The sequence below is a fragment of the Haliaeetus leucocephalus genome, unplaced genomic scaffold, assembly GCF_000737465.1.
Source record: "Haliaeetus leucocephalus isolate CR32 unplaced genomic scaffold, Haliaeetus_leucocephalus-4.0 Scaffold169, whole genome shotgun sequence".
NCBI lineage: Eukaryota > Metazoa > Chordata > Aves > Accipitriformes > Accipitridae > Haliaeetus > Haliaeetus leucocephalus.
This window is the reverse complement of record NW_010972605.1, coordinates 116349-142750: the sequence shown is the minus strand read 5'-3', so window position 1 is coordinate 142750 and position 26402 is coordinate 116349. Positions and strand designations below refer to the sequence as shown.

At 40.5% G+C, this 26402-nt stretch overlaps 1 protein-coding gene across 2 annotated transcripts in view; it reads right to left on the bottom strand.

Annotated features, from left to right (window-relative positions):
* The window catches only part of PARP8 (poly (ADP-ribose) polymerase family, member 8), a 116990-nt gene that overhangs the window by 90433 nt on the left and 155 nt on the right, over positions 1 to 26402 (bottom strand). For both annotated transcript variants that reach the window (XM_010563530.1, XM_010563531.1), the window contains exon 2: positions 25597 to 25651. In XM_010563530.1, coding sequence (XP_010561832.1) covers positions 25597 to 25651 — 55 coding nt within the window. The remainder of the gene's footprint in view (positions 1 to 25596; positions 25652 to 26402) is intronic.

The following is a 26402-nucleotide window of genomic DNA, read 5'->3' as shown; positions in this document are numbered from 1 at the left end:
TTTAATATGCAAAGTAGAAGTTGGTAACCTGTAAAATATAAATCCAAGTATAGCTTCATCATACATAGCATATCAGGTGCAAGTACAAAATACACACCAATTAAAAAAAAAAATGGTGGTGCAGCTTTTATTTTTTTTAGCCTCAGGAGAAAAGAAAGTACTTCTACAGCCATTTTCGAGCTATGTCTACATGCCACATATTGAGACTCTCCACTAAGGTCAGAAAACTAACTACATGAATTACAAAGTATTCCTATATATTTGCACTTGCCTTAATTTTATCCTAACATTTCCATTTTTTGTATAAAAGAAAAGGACAGCCATCCCCTTAATCACTAGGACAGATTTTCCGATACAATTTTTATTAGCAGAACCCAGTGCAACATACACTTGCGTAAAAGTACTGAGAAACTTCTTCACTCCACAGGCTCTTCATTCCACCTCTACTATACATATGTGAATCTACAACTTAGCAAATTGTATTATAAATAAGTTGTTACAATGGAACAGCCAGGTGCAACAAATGAGACTGTTAGACAATACTAGGGAACACTGAGTTCCTTCAGTTACTCTATTGTCTTATAGTAAAACCAGATGGTTCAAGAGAAAATGCAAACATTCCCTTATAAGACATCAGGTTAATGGATGCCACTTTTTTAATGGCTGTTATCTTTTCCAGCTGAGCAGAATAAATGAAATGCAGCCCTGAACAAGAAGCTATGGCCTTCAGTTACAAACCTCTAATTTAGAAGTCTCTTTCTTTTAATTATATATACTTGTCAAAGGTGCAGTTAATAAACATTTACTACTGATTTAACAGGCTCTACCTAACACAATAGTCAGAAGTGCAAAAACAAAGAGTTTATTTCGCAGCCTGCAATCAGATGTCATGTCCACAGTTCTTTGCAGCTGCTCCCAAACTGAAGGATGAGGTAGAGGGATCCAGCCAGGGAGGCCAAATAAAAACAAAGCTGAGATGAGTGTAGCTTGTCTCTGACAAAATTCCAAAAGAAAGAGTAATGATTTAATGTAAAGGAAAATGTTTGTCCAAGAACAAGTGAATGGGTGCTGGTTCACCACCTACAGTTAGGTTGGAAATGGGAAAAGTATCTAATAATCAAAAGGAAGGTGTCTGAAACTGCCTCTCAACATCATTCATTTATCTTATATGGAGATTTCTATATCTACCAAGTGGATTACCACAAGAGGGTTGCCCAGAAGTAGCTTGGATTCAGTGCTACAGAACCTATTCAATTTTATATTCAGCCAGGTCTCTCACCAGAACGCATCATCTTCAGAAAGTCCATCTCTTTCTCAGCAGTATTATTAGGTAGGAAAACCCCAAAGCATGTCTAAGACATGCCCACTCCCTTCCCAGCTCTTCCATCTTCCTGTGCGAGGACGTGGCTGTCTAGTTATCACAATTACCTGCTTTAGCAGATACAGGTAATTGGAAGTCATAATACCATCACTGCTGTCCTACAGTGATTAATATTAACGCTAGGGAAATTTTCTGAGAACTAATTCTCAACTGCCAGCTGTAACCAGAGCCTAGTGGGAGCAGAACTACTCCTGAATTCTTAACTGGTCTGCGTGCAGCAAGGATGTGCCTGCTCCTGCTGCTGCAGCAAGACAGTGAGAGATCGTCTTAACGTGCTCCCTGCATAAAAACATGAGTCTGAAGGAGCAAATGTTACCGCGTGCATCACCTCTTCTCGGGCGTCAGAGGAACTAAGCACCAGAAGGTGTATGCCTAATGAAATCCAAACCAGACCACAGGGGAACAAGGCAAGATGCTTATGGCTTTCTCTATCAGAACGTGTATGGCATACAGCTATGTCTGGGATGACAAATTTATAGATGTAAGGGATGAAGCAAAACAAGCTAAAACTAAGGGAGAGTGAGATGTTCTGACTGACAGGGGAGATATGTGCAAACAAGGACAGTGAGTTACAGTGGTACTGAAAGATCTCACAGTTAACTAAATATTAGATCCCCAAGAAAGCAGCTTCATACTCTGTTTAATTCGACCTAAACAGTGGGCTGCCACCAAAAAAAGACATCCCTTTCTCTCCTCTCCTCTCACCGATTTCACTGCTCTCAAGACCCAGCAACCCATTTAACCTCTCCCTTGCGCTGCACCTAATGGCTGTGCACCCATAATCATCAGTTCTCTAGCAAATGAACTCACTGGTGGAAGGGAAAGGATATTAATATAGCCACATACCCCTCATTACCAGGGGGCAATGAAAAAGCTGCCTTTAGGCAGAGGTCTACAGCTAGGTTGGATTACATACGAGGAACCAAACTCTGGAACTGCATAGCCTCTGCACCGTGCTTTCCTAAATGTTTCACCCATTTCAACCTTGAATTTGCATTATCTGCCTTAAATTTTCCAATCTGGATAGCTGTACACATGAGAGACCATCTTGTTTATGAAGATGTTTTTGCCATCTAGTCCCAAAACTATAGTGAAAAGCTTTCAGATGTATCAGGGGATGCCAAAGCCCCCGAGAAAACAACTAGCATGGCCACAAGCATGAACTGTGAAACTCTGTTCTTGTAAATCATCAAAAAGCTAAGCACTGAAGATCCACAAAGACTTAAAGTACCAACTGTATATGTAGCTCAAAGAAAAAAGAAATATAAATTGCACAAGCAAAGGCAAAAAAAAAAAAGAAAAAAGAAAACATAATCAAGTTTGCTAGGCAGATAATGGACTACCTTATAGTTTTCACACTGACCATGGCAGGTGAGTACACAGAGTTCAGCTGGGGGAGCAGTGATCATCTAGTGCTGAAACAGCAACTGATCTTGCTGCCTGAACCTCAGGTACCGTAACAATGGCAAGCTTTGACAGTTCTGATTTAGTATCGATAAAGCACCATAAACTATTTATTCTCAGAAAACACTATTTTTCTGGCTTTCAGGCATGTACTATAGGCTTGCTTTTGTAAGAACAAAATATTTTCTGCAACAAACTGAACTTGCCACGCTGATCATTTATTCTGTTACCATACAAAGATTAAGGACATGACAGCTGAGAGGCGCAAAAAATGAAAAATGGTAGTTTTGATTTTTGCCAACACAGTTTATACTATATACTATATAACACAAACTCTTTGGTGCTTAAAACATACTAACCTTTCTGCCAAATCTCTATTGTAAAGTCACTGTGTAAACACCCAAGCATATGGAAGAAGCAGCCTTTCAAAAAATCTTCCATGCTCATCAGAGTAATTCTGGCAACACACTATGAAGTCTTACCCATATAGTAATCCCTTTGAAACTGACAGTTTCCTTCTCCAAAACTGCTACACAGAGGTATCATCTTCCCTGACAAGTACATCAGCCTTTTTTTCAGCCCTGACACGCAGGACCTGTGTGATTCTGTGCGGGGTTTGCTGTGCGTGATGGCAGCAATTGCAGCTAGAAGAGATGAACGTTGCATAATGTTAGGTGCATTCCCCTCCCCCACCCCCAAATTTCAAGTCTCCACTGGGGAACAAAAACCCCAAGAAAGCCAAGACAGCAGAAGGCAACACGCAAGAGAGAAGGACTTAGGAAAAAAGAAGAGTATCTGCATTGGGCATCTTAAGTCTGTGTTTTTGCAGATAAAAAAATGCATGTACAACTGAAAGCATTACAATTTCACAGAATCGAGGAGATAGCACAAGCAAAACTTGAAAATGCTGTCTGTAGTGCTGTGGGTGAATCTCTATATATAAAACACATGAATTCTGTTTTGCCTTTACGAACTGCCTCTATTTTTATGTCTAACAGCTGCTTTTCACTCTCGGTGTATTGAACTGTGCTCCTTCCGCTAGAAGAAGAGCAATGACAACTACCAATTTGTCAGGAAAAAAAAAAAAACCACAGTAATTAAGATCTAGTAAGTAATGAGTAAGGTCACTTCAACACAAAATGGCTTTTCTGTTTTCTCTGGAAAAGGTGTTACATTTGGAAATTAATAACTTCCACAACAACAACAAAGCAGTCCAGGCTCCGATGCTGCCTTCTGCGATCCGGGGGGGACGGAGGGGAAGGACGCATGGACAGAAGTACCAAGCCAAAGAGGACAGGTTGAGAGGCAGGGCTTTCCTGGCAGGCAGGCAACCCGCAAGTTTGGGCATCAGCCTGGGCTCTGGGAAGGTGGTTTACACAGGTGAGAACCAGCACAGAAGACCATGACCCGGGGCCACAGGATGTTTCACAGCAGCAAAGAAATAAACCAGTTAGCCTCTGTGCATGATACAGGCTAAATTAAGCAAAACTGAGACAAGAAACCCACGTTGAACCTACCCTTCTACTTGTTTCCTTTACCTCTCACTTGACAGCTACTTGTTAAAGCGTAAATCCACCCTGGAGGTGAAGCTCTGGAAACAAACATTAATGAGCAGTGCAGAGCCTGAGGCGTTAGAAGCAGCATTGGGACCTGTAGGATATGTGGTCCCAAGCCTGGAAGGGTAACAACAGAGCGCCCAGCCTCAGGGAACGTGCAGAGAAAAAAAAAGAGTCGTTGCCTCTACAAAACCCAAAGAAATGTGGAAGCTACATTTACATGACCCAAACTCCACCTCCCACGGACTATACAGGAGGGGGCAGAGGTTAACAGCAGCCCTGCAGCTTTGCTTGCTGTGTCCTTGCATCCAATTCCATGTCCCGGTTCACCGTTTTCTCACTGCCACCCCCACCACTTCAGTTTTGGAGGAGGAACCACACCAGTCGAGAGACGAAGCTAGTAAGTCTGACCTGTTTCTAAAAAGCCTCTAGTGATATAAAGTGCATGGCCCAAAAAACTGCTTTGGTTCTCTGGAAGATTGGGATCTAGCTAGGGAGACCTATTACATGCCGCCTAGACAATGGTGCTTTTCAGAAACACCATGGGTGACCAGGTAGGCCTGCATATGAAAGCCAAAGACAAAACAATCACCTGGGAAGATCTCACTTCCCTAGGGGAGATCAGCTGAGTTCACACTCTGAGCATCTTCAAGATACATGATAACCCTTTCTTGTCAGACAAAGCATTTCTAACACACCCAGAACAACATTCACAGCACAAAATGCCTTCTATGCAGAAGGCACAGCAGTAGAAACACTTCTTGCAAAGGGAGTTTTCAATATCGAGAGCTACTTTGTACATAAGAGCCTCAGGTTCCTTAGAAAAAGAAGCCAAATATCTACAGATGTTATATATCTACAGACATTGTAATATATATATATATCTACAGGTAGACAGAGGCCACTTTGACAGCAGAATCAGCACGGTTAGAGGAGTCTAAGCTTTGGTGCAGAGGATATTTGGTTATGCATCTGGGCTTCCTATGCAAGTTAGCAGAGGTCACTAGGACAGTGACCAGCATACTCCATCCTTCAGATACAGCAGTTCTGCATGGCAGGAACACAGAGCTCGTGCTCTGCCTGCAAATGGGACTACCTACAGACCTCAGTGATCGCCTGGTTTCAGCAGCAGATCTTAATGAAATGCTTTGGAAGGGATACTAAGAAACAGCATTGGCAGCAGCCATCTACATAAATCTTACTCCTTTTTCAGAAAAGGGGAAACTTTTGAAGAATGGGAGCCAGGAAGCTGTGGTTCCCACCGCTGCTTCCAGAGTACACAGACGACTAGCTCTAACCCACAGCCCTGTGCTGCTCTAAGGGTGCACATCAGACACGCTTCTTTAAGTAATGTATACAGTAAAAAATAGTTAATGGGACCATGTATTTTAATTTTAAAGTGCCTCAGCACTGATGGATTAAATATGTGATAGTATAAAAATGTCATTCATCTTTCAGGTCTACTAAATATCTCTGAGTTCCCATTGCTACCACAAGTCTTAAATTAAAAAGGAAGATCTGAATTAAATCAGATTCTCCCTCAGACATACTTTTTTCCCTGTCTCTTGAGCAGAAGTGCTCAAATGTTTATTTTAAAGTGAATCGGTGGAGGAAAATAGCTTTTTGTCAGTTAAATAAATCCTCTGAAGAATAAAATGCAGAATGCTATCCTGACCTGACTTAATTTCCCTGAACCTGGAAAAGCACCCCTGGTGTCTCACTTCACCAAAGACTTTTTGTCTCATGCAGATTTAGTGTCTACACCAATACAAAACATGAGATATATAAATTAAAGCAATCTTAAGAACAGATACAAATATTTGTTTAACATGCTTCAGTTACACTTTAAAACATGTTATGGATTTTATGCAAATCCACGCGGGTAGGAATAGTTACAATTTAGGATGGAAGTGATCTACAGTCTGAGATGTGGGAAAGGAAGCATACAAGAAGATCAAAAGACAGTAAGTTTCTTTTTATTTGCTGTAACTCCATCAAACTTTATTGATATCAAAGGAAATTGTTTGCAATTTAAATGTCATTAGTGAGGGGAGAATGGGAGTTGTTCAGCTGCAAAATAATTAGCAACTTACCTCCCCCTTCCTGTAGGGGGAAAAATGCCCATAAATACCCATGTCAGTGCAGACTGACACACAACCTCATAGTTTATGTGTTAGCTATTTCTTGAATTATCAGTATGAAAGTACAGTACTCTACTGGTTTTGGATGCAATAGAGTTAATTTTCTTCACGCTAGCTTGTATGGTCCTGTGGTTTGGATATGTGACCAGAACAGTGCTGGTAACACAGGAATATTATAGTTATTGCTGAGTGGTGCTTATACAGCATCAAGGCCATTTCTGCTTTTCACACTGCCCCACCAGCAAGTGGCCTGGGGGTAGGCAAGAGTTTGGGAGGGGACACAGCCGGGACAGCTGCCCCTAAGTGACCCCCACTGTGGGGAGTGAGCAAGCGGCTGTGGGGGGCTGAGCTGCCCACCCAGGTTAACCACAACAGGTACAGTGTTAGGAGGCAGCTCGTAACGGTGTATGCTGTGAACTTAGGTTTCTTGTAGCAGTACGAATGTTTCCAAATTCAAGTTTTTCTGTAAATCTTCAAATACATCCAGATCCACTTTTCTTATTTCTCTTCTCCATTTTAACTCATACAGGTCCCAGCAAGACTTATGTCTCCAGTTTACAAGGAACTACATGATGTCCAGTCTTGTTTCAGGTTTTTACTTTTGGAATACCATGAGAGCTGCCTTTAAAATATGCATAACAGGATGTCGTGGTTTAACCCCAGCCAGCAACTAAGCACCACGCAGCCGCTCACTCACTCTCCCCCATCCAGTGGGATGGGGAAGAAAATTGGGAAAAGAAGTAAAACTCATGGGTTGAGATAAGAATGGTTTAATGGAACTGAAAAGAAACTAATAATGATAACACTAATAAAATGACAACAGCAATACTAAAAGGATTGGAATGTACAAATGATGCGCAGGGCAATTGCTCACCACCCGCCGACCGACACCCAGCTAGTCCCCAAGCAGCGATTCTCTGCCCCCACTTCCCAGTTCCTATATGCTAGAACTATATTAGATGGGACGTCCCATGGTATGGAATACCCCGCTGACCAGTTTGGGTCAGGTGCCCCGGCTGTGTCCTGTGCCAACTTCTTGTGCCCCTCCAGCTTTCTCGCTGGCTGGGGATGAGAAGCTGAACAATCCTTGACTTTAGAGTAAACACTACTTAGCAACAACTGAAAACATCAGTGTTATCAACATTCTTCGCATACTGAACTCAAAACATAGCACTGTACCAGCTACTAGGAAGACAGTTAACTCTATCCCAGCTGAAACCAGGACACAGGACCAGCAACAGACCCGTACCTCACTGCAGCTCCTGTCCATAACTACCTACCACAGTCCCCGCATACTTCTGCAGACTTCATTCTGAATCCTTACCTGACCATCTCCCACCGTAACCCCTTTATATAAGTAGATTTATGTGAATCAGGATTGCAACGCATATTTAAAAACCCATTGACAATTAGACAGATGTTACAAACCTCTCCATCTTTATGCATGCAAATATGCAAGTATTTAGTTTTCAGACTGCAGCCAAAAAGTAAAGTATTTTAGTAAGAAACCTAGGCTATACACATCTAAAAGCTATTCTGTAATTACACAGCTTTAATTTGTTTGCCTGAAATGAAAATGCTAGGTCAGCCAGGAGTTAGATTTAGTGTTTGCTGTTACAGTTTGCAATCAGACTCATAAGTTATAGGGACACAAATTAATTTAAAGCCAAATTTGAACCTCATCATGGTACACAGCATGGCCACCATTAAAAATGTCCTATGATTTTATCAGACTGTGATGTTTTAGGGGCAGTTTCCCCAACAGATTATCTATATTGAGATTTCTTTTTTAAAAAAGTAAAAACTAAAATGGCCAATTATTTCTAAGAATGAGACCAATAAAGACTGTGTTCTTTACCCATATTAAAAAAACATATACATCTTTGCAGGACCTGGAGGCCTCATGCTTTAGATCAAGAACTCCATGATTGGCAAGAGAGAGGCAGGTTTCAGGTATCTGTCCATACAGACTTTTGTCCATAATATGTACTGATAAAACCTGCCTTATTCTACACAGCTGCACTGAATTTATATACAATTATACACAGCTCTGATTTCTACTTTATTTTATTTTTCTGTAGTCTATTTTGTCCCTGTAAATACAGGAAAAAAAATATTTTTCCCTTTACTCCTAGCCTATTTTAATAATTTCAATGTGGAATGGTGCATTTCTTTAGAATATAACACATTTTAAAATGCTTTCCTTCTTTCTCAAGGGGGTTTCTTTTTTTTTCCCCCCAGACACGATCTTTTCTCACATGCTCTTATTGGCGGCATTTTCTCTCTGACTCAAGCTCTCACACCTGTCTTTCCATTTCTCCTTCCAAAGTACATGTATATCTCCTTGTCACTCCCTCTGCCCTTTCTATGAGTATTCAGCCATCTTCGGCTCCCCATTCTCCCCCAGTTTCTCACCCACGGTCTCCTCGTTACCACTTTCTCTACATCCATTCTGTCTCTGACTGGGTGAAGCAGCTCCAGCACACCCAGTTGATGATTGGCTTTGTGTATCTAGGCTGAGCTATGGTCCCCAGTCAGATTTTCAACCCACATAACTACTGGAAGGCATGAAGCTGGACATGGGGCAGCAAAAGAGCATTATTCCTGCAATGTCCCAAAGCACTCCAGTGAAGCCAGGGACAGCTCCTGATGTCACTAAACCTTTGCACTTGTAGACTTCATAATGAAATGAGACAACAGCATTCACTGACGTGCGAGACATGTACCAAAGCTACATTAGGACAAGACTTGCATAATCATCTTGCTTTAAAATTGACCTAACAGCATTTCTCATCATTGAGATCTGCAGATGTCTATGCTGATGCAACTATATGTCACCTTCCCCTATGTCACTAAATAACACCTTAAACATGACTTCAGATATCTGAATGCAAGTATATGCATTCATACAGTACAGATGCTGTGGTTCATAAGCTCATGATTGGATTACTTTGTTTCATCAATGCAATACCCATCTGTGAAAGATAATCTAATCTAGACCTTCTCCTCCATTATCTCTAAGCTTTTTAAAAAATACCATCTGAGAAGGAGACACAGGAGAGCAGAAACTGGTTATAAACCATACTGCACCAAGGCAGCTTGAGGTTAAGTTCTAAGAATGAGATATATTTATTCGGGGATCGGACTACGCAGACTTCACCAGTGAAAAGAAATAAGCTGGTTTTTTTCTTTACTTATGAAATATGTCCTAGATGTCAAGTGCTTGATGTATCCTTCACAATTCAGTGGCTCCCGAATCTCACACAGATGGTACGCTGGATCTGCAACTGTCATTTTACTTGAAACACCACAGCAAGGCAAGAATCTCATAACTGCTTTGTATTAAAAGATGGATTTAGAGCAAAATTCCATTGAAAAATACATGAAGCTATGTCAACTGACATCAGATGAGTTTCACTTCACAAAAGGAACTCATTAGCTGACCCAGGAGACAGAAGATTGAATGCTCATTAAAAAGTCTTTTGACATCTCCGTTCCTAACCAGCCGTGTCCCCTAAACACCTAAATTTCTGCTCTGGAGCCTGCATCCAAGCTGCCAGCGTCCAAGCAGTCCAGTCTACACCACTAGTCACAGGTGCATACAAAAGGATTTAGGGATCGTGAGACCAAATTTTAGAAACCTCCACAGCTAAATGACAAATAAAAAAGGGCCTGGACAATGCAGAGGTTTTAAGAAATGTTTAGGCTCTGTTTTCAGGCCAGAGCAGCCTAATTGTGGGCCTGGATGTGCTGTGGAGTCTCACAGTGAGCATCCTGATACCTCTGCCCCTGGCACTAGAGCAGGATCATACGCTACTGAAGGAAAGGGAAACACTGCCACAAAACATTTAGCCATATTTTGGAACAAAAAGGGCTGGCGTAGATACCTAATGCTTCACAACTCTGGAAAGGGGCAACTACCTAAACTACCTGAGAGTGCATGTCCCAACACAAGCCTGGCAGCTTTTCCTAGCAGGTATCTCAGGACATTCCCTCCACAAAGCCTCTCCTCGGCAGCCTGCCAGTCCTGCCGGGAGCTGGGTCCCCACACCGGCAGCTCCGATGCACAGGAAAGCTGATACAGGGCAGCCCACCTTGCAAGACAGGTGCTATAAGACATAAATAAATGTCATTCCACAGATGCTTGGAGAACAGTTCAAAAGGCCAACAAGTGTAAGTTTCTCTGACACAAACGCCCCACTGCCTTCTTACGAGTACACTGGGACTTGCTTGGCATGTTCATCCATCTCCACTTTCAATGGAAAATAAAGTTCTTTTGGATTTTATTCTAAAAGATGAATGTTTTTACCATGCTGTTTCTCAAGACACCTCTGCAGGGTCATTTGCCATTTTACTAGAGTAACTGTGTATGTAGTGTAACTGTGTATGTGGTGTAACTAGTGTAGCTGGTTATGAAATATTAAAAGCTGGAAGTTCAGTGACCCAGCTTCCTGTCATCAACACAAATATCTGCTTGTATCAGGAACACAAACGTACCATGTTACATGTTGGAGGATTCTGATGGAAATCTCAGATAAAGTAGAATCCTTCACAAGTTTAATTAATGGATAGTCCCCTGACCAGTTATTCTTCTCTCAAAATGCTACTGACCATGACATTGACCATGTGAGATGGTCAGGTCAATGCTAATCAAAATAATACTAACTCAGGAATCACTAAGTACCTGAAGCCTTTGTAAATAAATATACATTATGTATAAACATAAGGAAGGTTTTTAGATAGATAGATGGCCAGGCAGATACATAGGGTTAAGTTCTTCAAGTGTAAATAAAACCATTATCATTGCCTCAGCTTTATGCACATGACTGCAGCTACAGGTATTAAGACAGCAAAACACTTCAAAGCAATTTAAACTATAAATGCAATTCTTTCAAAATGAAATTTGGCCAAACGTTAAATATTTGCCTCAATTACTCCAATAATCTCTAACTGAAATAAATGGAATGATAAAGGCAAAATATGACTATATAAAGGAAATTAAATTGCGCTTTCTCTTTAGTTAGATTTACATCATCTCATCAGTTTACATAGTCTAGAAGTGGAGAGGAACAGGCTAAATGTAGAACCTTTTACGTATTTTGTTTCAGTCAAAATACCGATCAGCAGCAAAATGAAGATGTTTATGTGATAATCTCCTGAAATTTACAAGTACAACAATAGAAACCTCAGCAGTTCTGACTGATTGACTTCAAAATAGAAATAATCTACACAGGAAAGTCCCAACATCACCCCAGCCCACTTAGCCTTCACTTCACAATTCAAGGGCTTTTCGGTCGAGTATATTATCTAGTTAAACATGAGCATATTGCAATCATTAGACATTGAAATCACTGAAGTTTGAGAGCTGTAAAGGATTCTCACTCAGTAGCAGCTAATGTCCCAAACAATGTACTGCCACTGCAGAGCCATGGGCAGCATCCAACAAGGAACTTCAAAATACTAGGGGCATAACAGCTCAACTGTTTTACCTAGCTGACCTTTGAATGCATGTCAGTCAGATGCATAAATTATTTTTGTTTAAATTTTATTTTGAAATATTAGAATAAGGTGTGGTATTGGTCATCCTCAGCCCTTCAAAATAAAATGAAACAAAACCTGGCGTTCCATCTCTGAAGGAAATAACATTACCATACACACATAACACGCTGGGCTTCAACCTCCCACCAGAATTATCCATTATCATTAAAAATAAATAATATACAACTCAGAGAATATAGAGAGGTAAACAGATAATGAGAAAACAGATATTTACATTGTGCTTATTGTCTTTTAAAGTATTTTAATTGTAGATGAAAGTAGATGGCAACACAGAACACCTCATTCTGTCTTCACTGTTTAACACACAATCTCTTTAATAAAGATGCCTTTCCACACACAGCCAGACTTCCACTTTGCACTGACGTAACTCAGAGCTGAATGCCGAGCTGTGCTTTCTTTTCACGACTCCCTCCAGACTTCTCTTCTGTAGTCCTTCATGCAACAGCAGCAGCAACAAAAAGGAAACAGCAAACCCCTTCCTGTGACAAGGCTCTGCCACGTTCGGTCACGCACTAGCACTCCCCCGAGCAATGGTGCAAAACCTCTGCCACCCTCCTGGCCATTGTGGCGACTTACCAGGAAACTGAGGGGCAAAACTCATTTGTATGCACATTTAAAAAACGCACACAGATTTGAATCGGAGAAAAATGAAAAGGGAGGGGAAAAAAAAAAAAAAGGAAGGAGAGCTCCACCTGGAGCGGCTCTCCGCCCTGCTCTGAAACCTCTCTGATCGAAGACGGTCACTTCAGGGAGACCCCAGTGCTACACCAACCGCGGTGTGGAAGAACAGCCTCCAGGGAGGGAATACGCACAAGAATTTCACGCTCCCTGGAGTGGAAAACACGGTTGTGGAGGGCACAGCCCATGGCCCATTCCTCCGGCTGCACCTACTGGCACACCGCTCCGACAGATTTTCTTAGCCATTACAGGTCCTGTGTGCTGAGGGCACACTTCACCCATCCTGTGCCTACTGGGCGGGTGATTGGCACAACACGCAAACCTGGTTTTCAAGGCTGACCCTTAAAAAACCACAGACGTACCCATGGAGTCCAGCTCTCACTAGTGAAACTCCACCAGCAGGTTTGCAACAGGATGAGTCTTTCATCTGTCTCTTAAATCATTACAAACCAAAGCAGAAGCCAACCAAGGAAAACCTCAAACAGCATCACAGAGGGCAAAAAGTCACCCTCAACCAGTTATGTTACTGAACAAATACCTGAAAAGCACATTGTAATGATCCCCAAAGCAAGTACTGAACACCCTGGGACGCGCAGAGTGACAATTAATAGCACTATGCACCTAATGAAATATGCATTGTTACTGATGGAAATATCAGAAGGTTTCCTATATTCGGGGGAACAGAACTGAAAGATAGTTACTGGAGAGAGACTCCCAAAGGTCCATAAAGACTGCTTTGTAAAGAATAAGTAGCCTGTAAAATGAAGAATGCAAAACTGTATGAAGCAACACCTCTTCTTTTATTTGCTTTGGAGTTCTATTTAATGCCTAAGACCATACAACTTTTATTGGTTCAATCTCAAATGCATTCTTACACCTGTGCTGCATCTACAGTGAAAGATCTCAAATACATACTATTTCTAAAAATCTCTGCTCAGTCTTACTTAGGTACAACAGAAATCTCAAAAACATCCCAGCTAAAAAATATTTTTAAACTTAAATCAGCAAACAACTCAGGCTGCAGCTGCAATTATTTCAGCAGTGATTTTTTTTTCTAGCCACCCACATACTAGACACCAAAAACAGAATAACGAACAGCAATGAACATGTGATCACTCTGATTAACAGTCTGAGCACCCATTGTTATTCTTCCCAAGAACCAAAACAAGCATTTCAGAGTGTATATATAATCTGAAGAGAACTGGGAGATAAGTGATCTATAGCTGCCCCATGTTGTCAACTTGCATAGTACAGTGGTTTAATACCAACTTCCATGTCTGTCTGCTTCAACAATATGAACACAACAGATACCAGTTTTTGTCAGAATAAATCAGTATGCAGAGCATCTCTGAAAAACAAAAGGCCAGAAGAAAGAAGGGTGGAAAATGACAAATTGGGAAAGAATGGAAACACAAGTTTAAGAAGCCTGCACTCTCCAGTGGCACAGCCGAAATGGAAATGGCATGGTCAGGGTGGGTGTGAAATCTTCTCTAACTTCTGCAGATTGAAGTCATCATGATCTCTCAAGGGGAAGTGCAGAGGTGGTATTTTCTGTGGGACAAGACCTTCCTTGTGCCAGAGGGAACCCTATGGGAACATCTACATTGCACACAGACAGGCAAATGCTCTAAGCTCACCCTACCACTGAAAATGAGAAAAGAGGCCACTGCGGTATCTTGGCTAGTGTCTTTGCTCATGGGATTGCACCACATGCAAACCTGAGGCTTGAGTGTTACACTGCTGAGAACACCTGTTCACTATGTGGGAAAACTTGTCAAGCCTCTAACACTTCAGGCATCTCTGCCTCATTTTGTTGTTGTCCCCCCCTTCAATACGAGCCATTCCCAAAGAACATAATTTATATCTCACTTTATCAGCTTCCATGAAACTTGTCCTTACCTGTCACCTAAAATGCAAACACAAATAATGTGTAATTTCCCTTTGACATGTAACTAATCATGCATATATTAAACTATTCTATTAGAAGTCAATGAAGATAACATACTGAATTTATATTTAGCTTTGCTCTATTTAAACTTCCTTAACAAGACACACATAATTATAGACAGGTCCTCAGTACTATAAGTTGGCATGACTTTACTGAATTCCATGGCAATTTGTCAATTTAAATTAGCTGAGAATATGGTAGTCATGTTACGTCACATGAAGTACAACAGACAAATAACTTGGGACAAAATACAGACGGAAATACACTGTAAGCAGCCTGAGTAATGGCAAAATGCTCATTAATACCAGCAATTTATGATGATTTGCTCAGCACTTATGTCAATAGTTCTGCAACTGTTACATACACTGAAATATGCTGGAAACATACTTCAGAAATTGCCATGCCAGACAGGACATGCCACCTTCCACAGCAGCCTTTCAGTCAAAGACTTGATCCACGGTGCTGTTGGCTGATGATGCCTTACTAATAGGGGAAATGAGGAAGGACTTTGTCGCCAGGCTAGAAGCTTTTCTTGACCCTAAACGATCATTGGTTGATGTCCGTCATGAGCAAAATCAGTAATTTTTGTAGTTCTTAGCCTGACTCACGTAACTGCAACTCCTGTTCTCTTCATGGACAGCAAATGCCTAATCCTTATTAACATACTGGGAGGCCAGCATCTTCCACACATCCATGCCTGCCTTGAAGCCACAGTGCTAGATGTAAAAGGTATTTACATTCCGTATCTCTGTATGTTTGTTGTCCTTTGCAAAGGTCATTTTTTAGCAGAACTACAGGGTGAATGTGTTTCTTCATGCCTTAAATATAGGCATACACTTTTATGAAGTACTATTTTTTAATATCTAGTTACTGATGTTTAAACACAGAAACAGTATAGTAAGCAATTATTCATCACAAGAGGAACAATCTGAAAGAAATAAAAGCTTATCAGTAAAATATAAACTCAGGTACAGAAAGAGCCTGGAGTCTCCCTCCTCTCATTTACTCCCTCTAATGTGGTTCACAGGGACAATGCATTTCTTTTAATTCACTATATATAGCTAAAACCAAGTAAACACTAAAATTTCTCACAATTTGTCATTTTAAATAAGAATACCAAAATGATCAAATAAAATCTTACAGCCAAAACATGGAATTGTAAATTTCCTTAGATTACTGCGCAAAATACCTTAGCAAGAACAGCTAAACTGGTGGCTGCTAATCCCATGCAATTTTACTTCAGTAATGAAGGTAGAACAGCTTTAACCAACACTGAAGTTTGATGTAAAAATTCCATCAACAGCTAAATCTGGCACAGGGAACATATAGAAAGCAGGACTGTATGCCAAAGGCAATGCTGCTCTTGTGTTACATAGATATTTGAAAAAATCTAAAAAGTTTGTGCACATAGGTCTGCTAAAGGCAAGAGAGCTTGCATCTTTGGTGGGCTGATTATTGGGATGCTTTACTTCGTACTCTAGAGGTCAATACTAAATCAATTGAAAACTTCTCTTGGCCCAAGTTAACAAAACTAGCATATGCCCAAGGAGATTACTGCAGAGGTTATGTTCCTCCTGTTGCCACCTAAATGCATGCAATTTCACTGTTCTTGTCATCCACTGATAAAACGTGAGTCCTTCTTCAACATAAAAGGCTACAAAATCCTACCACTGAAATTTTATGCAAGCCTAACAAGCCTTGTTCTCTTGGATGATTAAAAGTCTTTATGGCAAAATAATTCTCTAACTTAAAGGAAAAGAATAAGCTCAGTTTTCAGCTGTAAACCCATTAAAGTTACAACCATGTACAAAAGATTTCATGTAAGACTCATAGAACCTTATTAAACCAGTAGACTACCTTAATTTATATAATTCCCTATCTATAAGGGAAGGCCGTTGATAGTGTCCATAAGAGCCATACTAAGGCATTAACCAAATATATGTTTTCTATAAGTTTTTAATACTTGAAGGTTACATTCTTTCAGTCTGAAATACTGTAAACTCTTTTCACTTTTTTTTAACTGTTTTCACTGTTTTGCACAAATATATACTGAAATGACCAGATCTCACACAGTTTTAACCAGGACAAAGTCAGCATGTTCCTTTTAGGTGTTTTCACAGAATAGTCCTCATGAAGAAATCACCATTTCTATTTCAACTAATGGTTATAACTAGATAAAGCTGTGAAACCATTTTGGGACTCAGCTTAAGGTTTAATAGTGATTTTCAGTGAGTGACAGGTAAAGAGGTTTTCATGTGGCCTAGCAAATTATGTTCTTCAAAGAGACTCTGTGACAACCAATTTTTCAGATGCTAAGTCTAAAAAGACAGAGGAAGAAAAGCATGGTTTTGACAACTGGCCTTCTGTCTGTGCCCCCTGCAATGCCAGTGACTTGGTACTAATGCATGAAAGCAATCTTTTTTCCTTGGATAAATTGCAGCTTTCCTAACATCCACAAAAGTACTCAAAGATGAGAATACATCTGCAAAGATGGCAGAAAACAGAACTCTGGTCTTCATGACAACCCCCCCCAGGTAAAAAAAGTTACCTGGATTGCCATTCACTAGGAGTAGTCAGGGCCAAATAAAAAAATCAGCGGTATCGCTGTGGGCCCAAGTGAGCCCCATCACATCAGTGGAATTACTCCGGATTCATACTGCTGTAATTGAGATCAAGCAGTTGACTATCAGCAAGTACTTTTATGGCAATGAAGTGCTTCCTGGTTTTAACACCTTTATCAACGTCAGGTCCTAATCTGACAGAAGAGCATCCTAATTATTTTCATATTTTGCTGTATGTATGATTATTATGGGGTGAGAACTCCCCATCAAAGATGAAGTTTTCAACATTGAGGAAAAAGAATAAGCAAGAATGAGCAATACCACCAAAAAAAAAAAACCAAACCCAAACCCAAACCTAAAATAAAATATTCTACCATTTGCAGAAAACCTAATGACCTGGAATACCATGTCTAACGCATAGGCTATTTTTTCTACTTGAGAGCAAATGCTGTCTGTCACAAACACTTTCTTGAGTAGAAGAATGACAGTTGAATGGTGCAAAGTTATCCTGTCTTCTAGCTTGCCTCTTAACATATGAAAAATTCTTATCTATAAACATAAAATGGAACATTCATTTAAAGCAACAAGATTTCAAGATGGCAATCTAATATATGAGATGAAATGCAGAATGCTACACAGTTTGAAAGGAACTTAAATTATATACTTCTACAAACGGCATATCACCATTTTTTGCACTCTCTTTTGGCAAACAGTACATTTCATTACACAGGAGTCGTGCTGTTGCCCCTTTTGTTTCTGATCAATGCCTTGAGGCTGGAAGGAGATGTCTGGAGGGTTTGCTAGTTTCTTTGAGCTTCCTCTTTGCCCTCAGTTCTTTGCTTCAGACACGCTCCTGCCGAGCACTACAGAAGTCTCCTGAAGTCTCTGACAGAAGTGATGCAGCTCATCGCTAACTGCCAGGACACACCACCGTCCTCCTCAACAGCCAGGAGAAGCCAAAGCCACAGGTACTATGCCTTCAAGCAAGCTACAGAAAGATGCTCACCCTCCAACCTCCCAGAAACAAGACTGTTTTCTGCCTCTGCCCCTTACCTTACGTGGGCACGTGCAAGACCATGACTTACTCCCACGGGACTACATAATGCCAACAGCACATATGACGGTGTTTAGCCCTTGCAGTGAGGGAACACGATCTCTGACATAAAGCTCCCTGGAGAGAATGGGCCCTCCCAGGAGAAGTCTGACTCATAAAAGCAACAATTGTTCCCGGTCTTTAGGCAAGGCTCTTTCCTGCTCTTCCTCCCATAGAAACAGGCTGGATGCAATTTTGTGTGAGCATGCAGAGGCTGTCAGGGGACGGAGATGTTATTTCTGTACCTTGTTTAGTCGCTCTTCTTTCAGTGAGATTTTCTAGCTACTGCTGCACAGGATAGTAGGCTTATCTTTATGAGTCAATTTAACCCTGTTAAAAGGAGCTGCTTTTCCTCAGATGAGGCCAGTTTAATGAAACATCCGTAAAAATCTTCACCCTCCTGCAGCAAGGAGGACATTAATTCTTAAGAGCTGTGCTCTTAAGTGGGATTTATTTAACGCCAAGGCAGAATTATACATTGGAGTTTTTCTAGATTTACTCACATTTCATCTCTTTCTTAGTTTTAATTGTAACTAAAGTGAATGCTCCCAGCAGTTTAAAATTTACTTTCCCTCTAGGTGCTGAAGCTTATTAAAGTAGGTGTTTTGACTCTGAGTGATTAGACTCTGACTCAAATGAGAATTCATATTCTGCACAGTAAGTAATCCTCAGAAAACATATGCCAACAGGTATCTTCAGCTGTTAATATTTATGAGCAATGAAAAATATGGGAAATTATTAGACTAACAGGAAAAGCCAGAAATGGCATTAGTCCCAATACAGAAAAAAGTGATCTAAATTAATTTTGTCAGAGTGAACTCTGCTTTCAAATTTATTTGTCTTATCACATTAACACTCCAACAATGACAGCCTACAGGTCTATTTTTAGGTATTAATATGTTAAAATATGTGATGAAAGCAGAGAAAGAAGTTACTGAAAACATTTTCTGTAAAGACATACAAGCACTCTTCCCAGCTCTGTGCTGGCAAACCATTCAAACAACAGTGCATACATTTGTATGACAAAAACACCTGCACAGAGATTGTGATGCTTTTTAAAAAGTGCTAAGCAACACACAGTAATACTGAGACTACTACGTGGTGTAGGAGTTTGGCAATTCTGAAAACTAGGCCATTCATTTAAGTGCCTAAACCCACATTTTTCTCATTGAAAGGTAGACGTTCACAATTTCAATGTATTGTTCTTAGTACAGCACACAGCTGAAAGAGGACAGACACTCACTTCACCAGACCAGTAAGAGATCTCCACAAGACCATACTCTCCCTGAAAGTATGTGATTTTTACAAGATGCAATGATGGGGACTGGGTTAATTTCAGTGCTGATTTTCTAACAGTGAGACAGGAAGGATCTGTCAAGCACAAGACGATGAAAAAAAGGCAAGATCAATATGACTGTGAGTAGAATAGTGTTGATTTTGCTTTTCGCAAACCCTCAGCATTGCACTTAATGACTTTTTACTATAGCGGTCTACTAGATCTCTTCTTAGGATGAATCATTTGTTAAATCACACCTCCCGAATTTATTGCAGTATCTATCAAAAAGCTATCTATAGGAATGTATGAGTAGGGTTTATGTACATAGTACACGCTGCCAATGTTAGAAGGCAGTATAAAGTCAGAATAGGTATGCTAGCAGGAATTCATAGAATAGAAAATACTTGTCTTAAAGAGTAATTTTAAAACTGAAACTTAATTAATACCTGACACAAAACTGCTCTTTAAAAGTACCCAAGGCTGTAGCCAACATTACTTCATCTACAGAATCTTTAATGAAGAAATGAAAATCATAATGCTTGCCATGTTATATCTAAACTAGATTCCTGTCTCATATCACTGAGAAATGGTGCAGTCCCAGCAAAAACGTTAAGCCATATTTGATAGGAAAGTTAAAATTGAAAGACGATGTACGATCTTCCAGATACTTTGAAACAGCAATAAAGAGACAGCCAAGTACAAGCTGTGTATCTAGTTTTCACCCCTCTCTTACTGTAGTAGAGGTAGATTTTAGCAATGTAATTACATATTTAATAACCTGAACACAAGGTTAAGCACAGGCATCAGCAACAGAAGATGAACTGAACTTGCACCAGCCCTTCCTAAGCCCTGTATAAAACCAATTCCAGCTAAACTAAAACCATTGAGAGCAATGGATTCCGTAAAAATCATCTTCCTGTCTACTGAAGTCATACTTTCATGAACACTTTCATCTTATGTAAGTCACCACTGCTTCCAAAGGAACAGTCCAACCCTCTCTGCCCAAACCTTGCATAGCCAGTAAACACATTGCCATGCAATGAACCTGACAGAGGAACTAGCTTAAAACTAACCTATCCAAAAAAGGATGCTCTTAAACTAGATCATTTTGGAAAGGAAAAAAAACCAAACCAAAATGTTCAGGAAAGTGTTCCATTTTGGTATCTTCTGATGGACACAATTTTATGTTTTGGTTTAAAAAATGTTTTTCAGTTCTCCTTTTTTGCTACAGTATATATAAATTGAACATAAATTTTAAGATAAAAACATACATCAGTTAGCACAAAACCATTTTTCTTCACAGATTTTTTTTGTACTGAAGACTTTCAGTGTTACCAGACCAACACCAGAATTTCAAAATTATTCACCAAATGGAATCTCTCATATAGGCAGTTTTATTAAATTCACGTAAGTAGCAATAGGGCATACCACTGAAGTGGAAAAAAAGGTTATCTGTATCTATTTATCATCAAGTGGTGCAAACACCTGGTGAACATACTGTGCTAGGACTTCAGATAGTGGTTTTAGTCTCTAGCTATAGAAAGCCACAAGCAATTTAGTTACTCTTCCATAGGCACAGCTCCTCAGCTGTGAAATATTTCACTGCTACAGTGAGGTGGGAATTAATTCATCAGTATAAAGGAGAACTTCTGATACTACAATATTAAGCACTATGTATAACCTCTTGAATTGGAAACAGAAAGACAAATATTCAAAATTGAAACAGTCTAAGTTAACAATCTGTAATTATTTTAAGCAAAAATAAACAGCAACTTCAGACTAAAATTCAACTTTCCTGGCTTCTTCAGAATGGCTATTGTTACAACCATTGCTCTAAAGCAGGGAAAGCAGAGCACAAGAGTCCACTGTGCAAATAGGAGATGGGAATTTTGCTGACAAAATTAATCTGTTTGTTCAGTTCCTACAGGTCTTACCTAGTTTCTTTACAATATGCTGCAGTATTAGATCTGTTCTCATGCACAGCCTTAATGTCATTGTCCCTCACTGCCAATGAGAGTTAAGTACATATTTGAATGAAGAGCTATTTCAGGACTGATGTGATGTCCTTGTTTAGCCTCAGAAAAAAAAGGGGGGGGGGGGGGGGAAAAACACTAAAAAAGGGAAACATCTTTTTTCAGGACAACCAAGCACTGCTTCTATGTAAGTGATGTCAAGTGACATATAAAGTGAAAACAACTTCAGGGCATCATGCATTTTTATGTGGAAGATGACAGATCAGCAGTTCTGTTCAGTCTGCATGGTTTCTGGAGGACCAATTTTTCACACAGGGGCAGAAAATAGGAAAAAGGAAACAAGAGATTCTTTTAAAAGAGAAGAGAAGTTGACATGTTCACACTTTAATATCCTATTTAGATCCTACAGTAAAAAGCATAAAAAATCCAGCCATTTCTGATATTCTGCCAGATGTAGTTAAAGAAGAGTAAATCTTGCACAGTCACAGCACCTGAATGAACACCTCATGTTATAAGAAATCTATCACACTACTTATTGCTTTCTGAAAATGAAATTAAAAATTATTAAATTGATAAACAATCCACCCCGTATTTAGTGCTCACATTATGCACAAAGATGTGCTTCACTAATAAATAGCTAATTACAACCTTTCCAAACCAGGAAGCATCTCTGCAGTATCAAACAACTCTAACAATTTGGAATTGTGAACACAGTGCATTCAAAAAAAAAAAAAAGTACAGTGAAATTTAACTGAACTACATAGGTAAAGGCTTATTTATGATAACTCAGATAATTCACACAATACAAATATGTTTGTATTTACAGAGATTCTTCCCTTCTAACTTTTCAAGAAAAATCCTGCAAATGGAGAATCTCCTTGAAACGTATTTATGCCCATCCAGTGATCATTTACACATAGATTATTTACACAATATAATATCTTTATATCACCTAAAGGTCAAATGTTGGAACAGGTCTATATAAACAATAAAAAAAAAAAAAATAGTTCTCAGTTGGTTTCCCTGGAATCTCTGTACTTGAACAAAAGCTAAGTCATGCCCTCAGGGTTTGGTTCAGCACTTCACTGTGGGAATACAAGTTAACTCCACTGAAGCACTGATAAATGTGTGCCGGACCAGGCCTATCTATTTGGATTGATCTGCAGCGTGGTTATGTACTACCTCAATATTTGAATAGTACTCATATAGGAAGAGGCTGTGCAATCAATCCAAGCAACAGGGAAAAATCAGATAAAAGTCAGAGAAGCTGCCTCAAGAAGAAAAATCTCACACAGATAAACCTAACAGTTTAAAGAACAAACACAAATAAACCTTAGGTCCTCATCATAACTGAAATAATACTTGCACACTGACTTTCATGGACTTATACTGATTTACTGAGAATCTGGCTCTGAGTTTATAAATTAAGAGCACTGATAAATGAATGTAATGGGCACTAGAGGCAACTACAGTATGCAGAGGTAAACCCCCAGTCATGTTGAACTTGCTACTATCATCACCTGCCTTTATACAAGGGTGAGACAAAGAATCCTCCTTCTCAAAAAGAAAACATGTTGCCTTCCCTCAAAGGTTTCTGCTCTTGTATCTAACCACTACTGCTAAAACAAAGCCATACTGCACATTGACCTAAAGGAACATCTAAAGGAAATAAAGCATGAAAAAGACTTAGTTCCATGCACAGCTAATGAGTGCTGAAGTACAGTAATCTTCCTTACACACCACTTCTACTCTTACTCATTTAAATCTGTTTCTTGAAGATCCATCCACTAAACATCCACCCTTTTGCCCATTCCTCAAAAGCCTGTGTTCCTGTCAGTTTGAAAAACAGTGTCATAAGGCTGAATATCTGAAATAATTGGACAAGGCCTGTCAGCTGATACTCAAGTCTATGTCATTTAGGGACAACTCCTGAGTGCAATAGTCAAAAAATGGGAACACCGCTCAGGAAGCCCCCAGCTGCAGCAGTGGCAGTAAGAAAAAAAATCATGGCAAAATGCAAGAAAAAGATCCTTCGATAGCCTTATGCTCTCCTAAAGTGTTACCACGTACAAGTCACTGCTGCTGACCCTGTACTGGAGACTTGCCCGAATGCTGCACAGAGTGCAGTAGAGCTGCTGCTCAGCCAGCACCTTCTCTAAGAAGAAACAACTAACTCATCTTCAATGTGAGAAACTGAAGTTTGGCTCTTAATAGTCAAGGCTTAGGGTTTTCATTTTACGTACTTCACAAGAGAGCTTACTACAGTAAACCTGCCACTTAGTACACTCCTGTACACTAAGAAAATTGTAAAACGTCTTTCTAAATCACAGAGCAGAGAACATGAAACCCTTATCGCAAAGGATGGTTTTTAAATGTCCTTAAAACATGAAAAGGAAAGTGAAATTTGAGTATGGTCTAAATAACAACCCACTTAACACCAGTTTCTGTAAGCATAACGTTTGTTTCTCAGTTCAGTTTGAATTTTCAAGGTCCTGAGACAAGTTTCCAGTCAAGTTTCCTAAGCAAATGCTGACCCCAGTTAAAATACAAGGGTTGGGGATGTAAGGCCCTCTTCCATCTCTCATTGTAGACGTGACAATGTTTTGTATCAACATTTATAAACCAGTTTGTTTCCCATCAGTTATGCCCTTAGGCTTTTTACTTTATTCAGCTTGGAAAATGGAAACGATAGACAGGTTTCACTTCCTGTTTTCTTGCTGCAATATTTAGTTTAGAAAACAGTGCAAAGTAACTTTCAAATTCAGATGTTTTAATTACATGATAAATAATATTTCTGTTAGATAATTTTTATTGTATCAAGACTTTCAAAATTGCATTTTAAAACAAGACGAAAACAAAACATATAGTAAAACCCTAAATGAAAGAGTATACTAGAGGCAACCTAAAAATACATCGATTCTCAGCTACTGGGTAAACTATTCTATTTCAAAGAAAATGACAGAAGTTGTCTTTCCCTTTAGTAGGAAGAGGCAGGGTAGTGAGGTGGGAAAGCATTTTCCTGAGCATTCTCGCAGACTGGGAACCATCTGGGAGCCTTGGTCCTGCAGCCAGACCCTGAAGCATGCATGGGGAGAACCAATGGCTGTGGGAGTGCTGCCTGCACTGAAAGGTTCACTTGGAAGAATACAGTACTTTAACCTAACGTGATCTGGGAAAGAAAAACAATTGCTGAAGATATCAGATGAACTGAGAAAAAAAAATTACACACAAAAAACCCCCAACCCCAAGACTTCTTGCCAAGTCTAATAAATTTCAGCTAAAAGATAAGAGAATGATGTAGCATATACTGTTAACACCTTATTAAGTAAAAGGTAACTAAGAGTCAGGGAAACGAAAAGGATGTGTGTTCAAGCTTTTACGTGTTATTTCCTTTTGAAAACAGACAGCAAATGCTGAAATATAATTAAAAAATGTGTACATGCACAATCCAGTTTATAACTGAAAGCTTGGAACCACTTATAAATAATATTTTAAACTAACATTCAATAAAACCATTTTTTAGCCTTCTAAGCTATACTGACATTTCATTTAATGTCTCAGGAATTTGATTTCGTCAACTGCAGACAGTCTTGCATCTGTCATGGGACTAATATGGCTCTCGTGCAAGACAGTAAGGTGCTGATGTGAAATTTGTCCTATTTGTTATTAAAATCATAACTTTTCCCAGTTTTTTAACATGAATTAACTTCATATCATATGTTGATGCCTTTGCTGTGTTTCTTTAAGTTTATGTACATCAGAAATTCTACGTATCCACATAAATTAAAGCAAAACAGTGAAGCTTCACAGAGCAGCAGTCAGAGGAAGGAGCCTCCGACAGCTAGGATCACCTTTCTGATCACCTCCCTCAACACTTCCTCCTCAGTTTACGGTTGCGTGAAGGCAGGTGATTTACTGATCCTGCTTGCAAAGGGAAAGGAAACAAAAAGGCCTGCCACGGTATTGAACCACTGCATGTCACTGCCAGCAGGAAATGAAGGGAGTCATTACTGTAAAAAAAAGTACCTTTTGGAGCCTCCAGTATAGGTGAAGGTAAAGGTGGAGTCAGAGTACCTGAAATCTGAAAGACAAAGAGCTGCATTATTACAACTTGTCTTTATTTTGCCTGAAATAGCCGAGATTTACAGACCAGCATCCAGCTACCGACTCGGGTGGGTGGAGGGGGGGGTCAGGGTGAATCAGAGGAAATGCAGCATCTCCCCCCCCCCAGCCCCTTGCAACAAGTGCCGGTGCTATGGCAACGGCAGGGATTTCCATTGTCAGAAACGGCAACAGGCAGCCACCAGCCGGCTCCTGCGACGGCTCATCACGGCCGGCCCCGCGCCGGCACCCCCGGGGAGGGGGTTGTTTGCACCGAAGGGGGCACGTTTACCGCTGGCCATGCCGCCGGCCCTGAAGCCGGCCGGGCACCGAGGACGGCAGGAGCCCGGCCGCCCGGCAAACAGCCGCGTAGCGCCCGCCGGAGCAAAAAGCGCCAGGGCTGGGCTCGGCTGGGCGCTCGTCCCAGCAGCTGCGGGCTGCGCCAGGCAGCGGGGGCCACGCACACTCGCACACACTCACCCGCACCCGCCCGGTTTTGCGTGTGGCCACCGCCGCGCTCCCTGACTCGGGATCCCCACCCCCACCCCCACGCCCGCCCTCCTTTCCCGGCCGGCGCCTGGTCTCATCTGCCCTCACATGCCCTCAGAAGGAGAGGAGGAGGAGGAGGAAGGAAGGAAGACGAAGGGGCCTGAGGGCAGGCACCCGCCGGCTCGGCGGCGGCCCCCGCTCCCGGGAACGGCGGCGAAGGGCACGGGCACAGCCCGGGCAGC